At 36.8% G+C, this 10,267-nt stretch overlaps 2 protein-coding genes across 2 annotated transcripts; both read left to right on the forward strand.

Annotated features, from left to right (window-relative positions):
• The first annotated feature begins 178 nt into the window (after positions 1 to 178).
• On the forward strand, positions 179 to 7,547 carry LOC140170898 (adhesion G-protein coupled receptor G2-like). Its single transcript, XM_072194100.1, has 4 exons — positions 179 to 312; positions 798 to 1,066; positions 3,018 to 3,084; positions 5,856 to 7,547. Exons 1-4 carry the CDS (start codon positions 179 to 181, stop codon positions 6,526 to 6,528), a joined length of 1,143 nt encoding a protein of 380 aa, XP_072050201.1. The 3' UTR covers positions 6,529 to 7,547.
• Positions 7,548 to 7,558: 11 nt separating this feature from the next.
• LOC140171539 (beta-1 adrenergic receptor-like) lies at positions 7,559 to 9,931 on the forward strand. Its single transcript, XM_072194808.1, has one exon. It carries the CDS (start codon positions 8,392 to 8,394, stop codon positions 9,427 to 9,429), a length of 1,038 nt encoding a protein of 345 aa, XP_072050909.1. The 5' UTR covers positions 7,559 to 8,391; the 3' UTR covers positions 9,430 to 9,931.
• The last annotated feature ends 336 nt before the right edge of the window (positions 9,932 to 10,267 follow it).

The raw sequence follows: 10,267 nt of genomic DNA on the forward strand, positions 1-10,267 counted from the left end.
AACTCCATGTAATACAAAAGAAAAGGCAAATCGATAGTTTCTATGCGGATAGAATTAGCTAGAAATGAAAGGCCCTGTACAAATCGATAGGGGTTTCCCGAGGGGGTCCCCCGACCAAGAGATTCATTGTGCATGTACTCAATTAGGATACGGTATTTCATATTTTTTTTCCATCGAGATGTTTATTACGTCCGGCCATAATAAAGATCACCACTTCATCACTGCAGAACATTGGCCAATGCACAAAGTAGTCAGACCATACCTATTCACAGCACTGCCTCCCTCTAGCGGCACGCCATCATTTGAATTAGTGTACGAAAAAAACCACAATCGGCTATATAACGTAGACGAGAGTAAAGAAGTTATTGTTATATAACTTGTAACGTTGCTTCAAATTATTCATTCTTACGACTATATTTCTTTTATAGCTATACCTATTGTCACAAGCTGCAAGGCTAAAACTGAAATAATAATTTTGTTTTTATATTTTTGTTCCATCGATTGTCTATTGTCAATGTAATAAGTCAATAGATTAGCCATAGCATTTTCTGTCGTTATTGAACAATTAATTATCAAACTGTGGTATTATACAAAAGAGGGATTCAAGGAACTCTGATACAGATAGACTTCCGTTTTAGTATAATAAGTGTAGAGAATAAAGAACGATTCTCTCAAAACGTGATGATATACGGTAATGCACTTAGGCTACTCGTTTGTCATGGACGAGCGAGCTATAAGTATTAAAGGTATAATGTATTGTGATCTACCTATTTATTTGTTTGTTTATTTACGTACAGATTGCTGAGGACAATATCAGGCAAGATTTTAATCAACCTCTGCATGTCGCTTTTGGGAATGAATCTGGTATTCATGATTGAGGCAATACCGAGCGCTGTTAATAACGTGAGCTTCTGTCGGGCCCTTGCCATCGGTTTGCACTATTTTACCTTGTCTACCTTTCTGTGGATGGGTACAGAGGCGGTTCAAATTCACCAGACACTCATTAAAGTATTCGGCGGCGGAAGAACCAATCGATTTATGGCTAAATGTATGTTCGTGTCATGGGGTAAGTAGATGGAGCATGCGCGCAACAACAATGATAATCAACGTCAAAAAGGGGCACTTCGTGATCCACAGCCTCGTCCTCCAACTTACTCCACAAATGTTGAGATGTGTATACCATCATAAACCTGGGAATACATCATAATTATGTGCATAAGCTTTCTTGCAGATTCGGTCGTTGACAAACATAACGTTAAATTTGTATTTTAGGCTGTCGATAGCAGTGCGCTGTAATTATAGGCTAATAACCGCGTATTATTTTGTCAAATTTATCTCCCAACAAGTAATACGCATTTATACACTATTAGATAGCGCGAACCAATCAGAGCAATCGTTAGAAAAATCCAAACCATGCATTGATTGTGTATATTGTGCACTCACCGTACTACGCGCAGTGCTAGCACACGCGTTCGCGTCGCGTAGGCTTGATTCATTTTTGGGCGGGTTGATGCATTTATATTTGGTTCTGTTTTCCAATATTTTTAGTGATAATTTTGTTTAAAAACCCAGCAAAAATCACGTGTTTTTTCTTCTCGTGTATGAAATAGGTTAATGAACGCGTATTACTTGTTGCTCCAGAAATTAGACAAAATAATGCACTTGCGCTGATGTTGATGCGTGTAATGCACTTCCCCCTTCGGGGCTCGTACATTAGACGCATCAACATCAGCTCAAGTGCATTATTTTTTCTAATTTATCTCCCAACAAGTAATTCATTAACCTATTTCATACACGAGAAGAAAAAAAACATGTGAATAACAAAATTATCACTAAAACTGTTGGACAATAGAACCAAATATAAATGCATCAAGCCGCCGAAAAATTAATCAAGCCTACGCGACGCGAACGCGTGCGAAAGCACTGCGCGTAGTACGCAAAGTGCACATTAGTCACAATCAATACATGGTTTGGATTCTTCTAACGCTTGCTCTGATTGGTTCTCGTCATCTTAGAGTGTATGAATTCCTGTTATTATATGCAAACTTGTAACTTGTAAATTCAATGTTAATTTGGGTTTGCCATTTTTATTTGGGTATTCTTTGCCAAATATTATAAACATTATAAGTAACAACTCGTCAGTATAGTTTTCTGATCATTTAAAGCCACACCAATGAATTAAGGCGCAAGATCTTTTTTGGTCCAATAGCGCTATCGGTGCCCGAAGAGGTACCGATGGAAATTTTTATCATACCCTGAACATTTGAACAGGGCATTCGTTCTTTATTCAAATGAAAAAGAATAACACTATGCAACTATTAATTAGTATGCTTGATACAATTTCATTGCATCTCCAGAGAGTTATGTTAAGAGTCATCGGTAACTAACCTGTAGTTCTATAGGACCAAATTCCAACGTGGTGCCTAAAATGAAAGAAAACACACCGAACTGTGGTGATCCATGGGTTTTAAAGTCATAATTATAACGTTAAATGAAACTTGCTGTGTTGTTCTAAAAACACAATGAATTTGGCTGAATCCAATTTAGGGGTAAGTTAGGACATGTGTAAACATTAGAAATATGCCCAAAAATTAGGTTTGGAAAAATACTGACCAAACTCATTTTAAAATATCGTACCTTATGGCTTTAAGAAATGAGTAATAAAATGCAAGTTTGAAAGATTTGATAAGAACTCACAAAAAAAAGCCAATAATTATTATTGACTGGTCCTAAATCAAATTTTCATTCCTTGCTTATAAGTAGCAACTATCACACTCGAGTCCACTTTTTTGATAAGTTCAACTACGGAAAACAGAAATATGTAGAAATGCATAATTATCAATTTAGAAAGGTCTTTACCGAGCGATTCGGTCCAAAACATAGGTATATCTTATGAGATTCTCATGAAAGAAATTAAAAAAACCTATACAAATATACAAAATACTATGAAATGTAATCCATTGGTCATGACGTTTGTTTGATTTAATCTGAATTTATCTTCATATTATTTTGAACAGGAGTCCCTATCATCCCAGTGGCAATCGTAGCTGGCATTGATATCACCTTATATACAGCAGAGAACGGGTAAGTCAAAGCAATAACTAATTCAGATATAATATTTCAGAAATAAGATTTTGCTGATACCACTTGCGCCACATGGCTTATTGCTACATAAAATAACTCGGTCGTAACCAGGTTTCAAAGAAATTGTAAGCTAAAAAGCAAAAACATTGTCTTGTTAATAACATAGGAGATGTTTGTTTGTTTATTTGTTGTTTGGGGTTTTTTCGGTTTTCGTTTCTTTCTTTTTCTTCTCTTTGCAAAATTTTTATAAAATTGCCAAACAGGTACTGTTATTGAAATGGTAGTGACAAATTACAATCTCTGTAAAAGTGCCACCTTTTTCAGTGGCGTACCGTGGCCGCTCCTACCCCGGGAGCTGAAGAAAATTCTATATTTTGCCGCCCTTCCTCAACAGCCCGAAAAGGTTGACCCAATTTTTTTTCGGTGGTATGAAAAAGTGAAAAGCAAAAAAAGGGATTATAGGCGCTAGCGCCCTAAAAGCAACACATTTTGATGTATAGTATAATTTTTTCAAAATGTTTTATCTTTTTTCTTTACTAATTCTTTTTGCCGCCCTTCTTTTTTTCGCCCTAATTCTTTTTGCCGCCCATTCTTCTTCCGCCACCCCTTTGTTTTGGCCACCCCCTGCTTTTACCCCGGGGGGCTCGCCCCCCCCCCCACAAAAAATACGCGCATATTTTTAAAGGTCAATTAAAAAAAGAATTGATTTGTAAGCATTTGAAAAATAGTTTAAAGCAGATACTCTTAATTATACGTATTGGACAACTCGTACCTCGCACTCAGGCAATCAATGTGGGGGAGGGCGCACACCACTAAATACACGGCAAAATTTTTCTACCCCATGTAACAACAAATTTAATATTTTGATCGAACCAATGTCTTTAATTTAATTTTTTGGGACAAGTTAAGACAAACTTGAGAGATACGAACTCTCCTGAACAGCGCCATCCCGAATTTCAGCCGACATCTCGCCTCCTCGCCAGTTCCGGCCATGATATTGTTCCGAGAGCCTATTACCCATGCACATTCGATTCGGAACATTTTCTGAACAGATTTGTAATGTTGAGCTCCTATTCTATCGTCACTCAAATTTGGTTCCCTCGGGACGCCGGTATATTTCGCATAGGCGCTATTTTTTACCGGAACTGTGAAGGGTTGCACCAAATGCGGAATGATTTAGTGTAGTGCACCCTGGGGGAAAGTGCGTCATTGTATCTTGTACAAACACTCACTTGTAATACCTGTCCGTTGACCTTGAACCCTATTAAGGAATCATTCTTTCACAGTGCGAAACTGTCAGAAATCAGGTATTCTTCCTTTTCCTCTTTGGCTTAGTAAATTGAACTATACTCAATTTGCCACGGACGAGTAATGGCTTGGCAATCAATTCAGTCCACTTGATTTCACTGCTGGTTGTACTTTGCCTTTGGGTAATAATTCAAATAAGGCATGGAGTTGAGAAATGAAGCACGTATCGCGTGCGATTTCAAGGGATATTCAGATTTATTCTATACAAAACTGCTCCATGATATATAGATCCTAGAAAACTGGAGTAAAACAACGAATGCCAAGGTTAAATGCTCGCGTGCATTCTTTTCACCCCGGCTTTTCACGGATGTTTGATGTGATCATTTATTAAGTTTTTTAACAAAACATAATGTTCAATTCTAGACCTGGACAAAACCAACGGCTATTACACTAATATACAGATACAGTTTTTTAGCTATTTTTAACATTTCGTTAAATTTCGTTTCTATATCAAATTATTCACCCATTTCTGCTTTTTTGTGGTAATTTTCATTCTATACGCTTCACATTTTGTGCAAATTGAGGGCGCTATTTATATATATTTGTTTTAATTTAAATTAGCCAAATAAAATCTGTTATTACTTACATTTCATGATAAAAAGGTTTTTGAAAATGTTCTTGCCAGTTCTTAATCTTTTCCTGATTTTTAATACCATTGTATAAATGCAAACAATATTTAAGATAAAAAGCGCCATCATTGTTCAACTTTTCTTTAAAATGACTACATTTTTACATGCCATCAAACAACCGTGTTCCGAGACTAAGCTCTTTTCCTCTCTGTTTTTATTGAGGCGGGGTCTGATACTGATGAAACACTTTTTGACATTATACATCGGGTTTGCGTCGTCTGCTCACTTTCATACCGTAACGATTCGTGGCGAATATGGGCTAACTTGACAACTTGAATTTTGGCACGCATTGAAAGTGCCTTACCGGGAAAAAGGTCCCAACAGCAAATGATTGAGGGCACGGACCCCATATCATTTTTGGAATTAGCATTTGGCTGTCTTGCGCTAATGGATGGTCCCAAAACATGTATGAACTTTAGGTACTATTCACTACTTGCATGGTTCCGCCATTATGCACTATATGTGCGGGGAGAGCCTCGAACTGGCAGCATACATGAATGGAATTGAACCAGTCATAAATTATAACATTCTGTGTAAGGTTACGTAATGCTTCCTTTCATGTATGCTGCCAGTTCGAGGCTCTCCCTGCACATAGTGCATAATGGCGGAATCATGCAAGTAGCGAATAGGGAAACTACTGCTAGTACTATGGGTAAACAGAAAAGTGTGGACATAATTTTGGTCCGTTGGAACACTGATCTCTGAATTCAGTTCCTTTTATTATCATCGTTATGGCCAATTTTACCAACAATTACAATTTTTGAATTTAAGGTTTGGATTTGGATGTTTAGAGAATATCTATTTTTAATTTTGTTATTTCTTCTCCTTTTTCAGATGTATGCTCAGCAAAAACAACGCGTTAGTGTACTATCTATCTTATATGGCACCTTGTATAATCATATTAGTCGCGAACTTCATCATATTCTTCATGGTACTACATGCCATCTGCGCATGCCGCCCTAAACATACAGTCCATAGTAGAAAAGGGATCCGACGTACGCAAGTTGGCTGCGCCATTTCCGTTACGTTTTTATTGGGATTAACATGGGTGTTTTCTCTGCTAAAAATAGGCAGCGCATCTCTTGCATTCCATTACATCTTCACAATCGTGAATTCCCTCTTAGGATTCTTTATCTTCCTCTTCCGGTGTGCTCTTAACCCGGAAGCAATTAGAAATTGGATTGCTTTCTGCAATAGCTGCTCAAAAGATACGTCGACGTATGGGTCGGATTTGCGCAACAATGTGACAACGCAAAGACAAAAGAAGACTACCGTAAATGATAGTGGAAATTACACCGACGAGTATGCTCAGATCAATCCGAATTTCTTTGGGGATACGTTCAGGGATCGTAAAGGGACGAATACTGTTCTTTTGTCCGTGGTGTCTCAAAGTAATAAGCATTTTAATGCGATTGATACCGGAAGTGTCAAACAAAGTAATATCAAACCAGACGAAAAAGCATTAGCAAATTTAGAGAAGGAAAATCAATACGAATTTATTACGTAAAGTAAGAAAACAAATTTCAGTATTTACGGAAAACGTAAAAAACGGAAGGAAAAAAGCGATGGTAAACTACTTGCCTTTCATGGTACTGAAGTAGGTGACATTTGACATTCCAAGGTTATAGAAATAAAGGTAGAGTGATCACTACATGTGTAGGAGCCATGTGGCGGATCGAGAACAACACTTGCAAGGCACATTGTGGTCATATGTAAAATCAAAATGTATTTTTTTTAAATGTCAGCTCGCATATTTTTGTATTTTATATTAAAGTTTGTTAATCAGCTTATAATTGGCGAAAACATGAACTCGTGTATTGATATAAAATGGCGTGCAAATATTTAATGCGTGGCTGGATCGCGCTTATGTAAATTTACGGGAGTGTCAATTAGGACTTTATTGATACGCGCAGTAACAAATATTAAATTTTCGCCAATTATAAGCTGAAACTTTGGGAACAATTTTTGATAAGAAGCTATTCAGGCTGGAGTACTCCAAGTCAGGAAAATGTACATAACAATCATTTCGAAATAATTATGTACTTTTAGTGCGAATGAAAGAAAGCAAAAAAAAGCCGCAAAGCAAGAATTTGAAAACGAAGAAGGGAAAGAAAGAAATCGAGCAAAAGGCGACCAAGGGCAATGTCGTCATAACAACCAAGTCGAAAAGACAGGAAGAAAAGACAGTATAAACTGTACAAATTAAGAAAAAAAACGAAGGGAAAGTAATGAATAAAAAAAAAAAAAAAAAAAGTGTATATTAAGTTGAATATTATCTAAATTAACCCTAGAACTATTGAGCCAAATTTGGTAACACTGACTACTAATTATAATCGCCATGTGCCGTTATATTTGGTACCAATGTATGGGTTTCCTCTATCCTGTGATACCAAAATACGTACAAACATTCCCCACATAATGTCCCTATGATGTCAAAATGTGAGAGCGCCCATGCAAATTTGGGAAATTCTGGCTATGTACAAAAGTATAGGCAAAGATAATTTTCGGCTAAAAATTCTACAAAAATGCGGTTTTCACACAATTTTCTCCTCAATATAAAAGAAAATGACTATTTCAACTAACAAGTAACAAGTCAGTAGCTCTTGGAATAATTTTACAAGAGTGAAATGAAAATCATTGATTTTACTGTAAAAGGCAATGGTAGACCTCACCCCTGGTCATCTTTGATCATAGGGGGGGGGGCGGTCCTACTCCTACCTAAGGTGCTGGGATAAAAGTTGTATCACCAAAATGAACGCAAAGGTTGGATCTACGATTAGCTTAGGTCGTTTGGGCGTAAACGAATGCGTTTTTTATGACGGATAAAAAATCTTAGTTCTAGGGTTAATCGAGATCACAAGATTCAGATATCACGTGATTTTCACAAATGAACTATTCTCTGCTTTGGATAAATGTTTTGCCTGCATTGGTCGCATATCTAAATTCAATTGCGATTAATTCGTTTACAACGACCCATTCACTACTAATTCAATTGATAGGTGAAACCAATTTCCTGTTTCTGTTGCTTTAAAAAGAATTCCAGTCATACATGTTTGAAAGCAGTTTATTACCCGTTTTAATTTAGAATGCTGTTTTCTTTAGCGATGATTATTTACCAGTATATTCACTCACATGTTACGAACAATAGACCATCATCATGACCACAATAATTATTATTGCTATTGTTCCATAGAGAATCAACAGAAACAAACTCAGAACTATGTTCTACATTTAATAATTAAGTTAACACAGGCTGTGCGTTCATGAGAATCAAATTAGCCATTGTAAACGACCACTAAAATGCTGGAATGACGCATTTGTAATATACGTGACTGAAAAGCATTTTCTACACACAAAGGCACACGCATTTATGTTTCCAGTCCACAGAAATGATTCGTGCAGGAGCATAATGACATCTCTTAATGAAACGGTAAAAGTGAATCGAGTAATTCCGATATTAACATTGACTAAATCGATGTTACTTGCTCTGATATTTACTGCAAACATTATAGGTAACACTTTATGCTTACTGGTAATTCGTCGCGTTCGTGAAATGAGTTCTGTTACGAGACTGTTCATGACTTCGATGACTCTATCGGACCTATGTACCGGATTTTTTCTATGTATACCAAGCTTTGGAGCATCCATTGTAAATAGATGGCCTTTTGGAGACATATATTGTTCCATAAATGCAATATCTGTTGTTTGTTTTACCGTGACTACCGCTATATCGCTACTTAATGTTACTATAGAAAGATTTATCGCGGTGACAAGACCTTTCCAGTATCATTCCCTGGTGACTGTCAGAAGAGCTCGCATAGTGACGATTTTCGTCTGGATGGCAGCAGTCGGACTATCCTGCATGATGTCTCTTCTCCCAGGAAGAACAAGTACTTATTCACCATACCTCCATTCGTGTCTTGGTGGACCTGAAGATGATGAAGCCATGGACATCAAAGGTACCATTATCATCATCGTCTTCATAATCACGCCATTTTCACTTACTGGAGGAATGTTTGTCCGTGTTTATCTTTTGGCGAGAAAACACGCGGCGCAAATAAATGCTCAGACTATTGCGCCTTATACTAAAACCAGACGATCCGATAAAAAAGCATTTGAGACTTTCTTTATAATGACAATATGTTTGACGGTATTTTACTCGCCATTGGTGGCCGTGTTTGTCTATGAAAACCTCACAAGAAGTGACTTACCCACGCCATTTGTGTATTTAGCAGAAGTCATGGCTTTATCAAATAGCGTGTGGAATTTTGTTATTTATTACGCGAGGAATACAGCGTTCAAAAATACCACTAAGCGTCTTCTTGGGATAATTTTTAATGTTAACTTGCAAACACAGGATTTAGCAAACATTTCGTCTGTATCAAATGCATCAGCTTTAACTCTCTAAACTCTCTAAAGGAGGAGGTCTGGCCTGAAACGAGGGATATATAGTTCTCGCTTCAAATGATTCAATTCTGTTGCATTTACGAAGATCTAAGAGATTATCTAAAGCTACACAAGCAGCGGTAATTAACACCTTTGTCCATTGTCTTTTGTCAACTCAAAGCTCAAACTTAATTCAAACATCTGCCATTATCAGTGATCTCTGAGTATAAGGGCTGAAAGGTAAACTTTTCTTGAAATAGTGACAGGTAGGTCTAAGTCAGCAAAATTTTCAGTATATTGCTTTAATGAAACAGGTTGGCAAAAGGGTATAAAACGGGAGATGATACAATATGAAACTCTATTCAATTGTGTGTCAATACACATCTACTCCTCCAACATATACCAAAATATGTACCCTTACTATGTCGGTTTCGGTCTTATCACTGATTTTCTGATTTATCGAATCACTGATAGTGTTTTAATATATTAGCTTAATGTGAAGATCAATATTGTGGTTTTGGGAATTCCATAAAAATAGAGAATCAGAGATAATACAGATATTTTTATATTCAAATTTTTAATATATTTTTTTTATTTCGTTTGCCTACGTAGACGATAATTATTTCTGTCATATCACGACCACAACTGATATTGAATCGTTCAAGATAATGCATTTTTTTTAAATTAACATTTTTGTTTTGTTTTTGTATTTGTTTTGTACACGCACATTGTACACCATGGTTGTATTTAGGGCTAGGTCCCGCAGGGGGCACATCATCAATTTTTTGTTGGGTATGTTCCCCCCTGAATTCAGAGATTATGGGTCTGTGGGAGCCGATGCCTACTTGTAAAGGGGGTCT

Source organism: Amphiura filiformis, chromosome 15, assembly GCF_039555335.1.
Source record: "Amphiura filiformis chromosome 15, Afil_fr2py, whole genome shotgun sequence".
Taxonomy (NCBI): Eukaryota; Metazoa; Echinodermata; class Ophiuroidea; order Amphilepidida; family Amphiuridae; genus Amphiura; species Amphiura filiformis.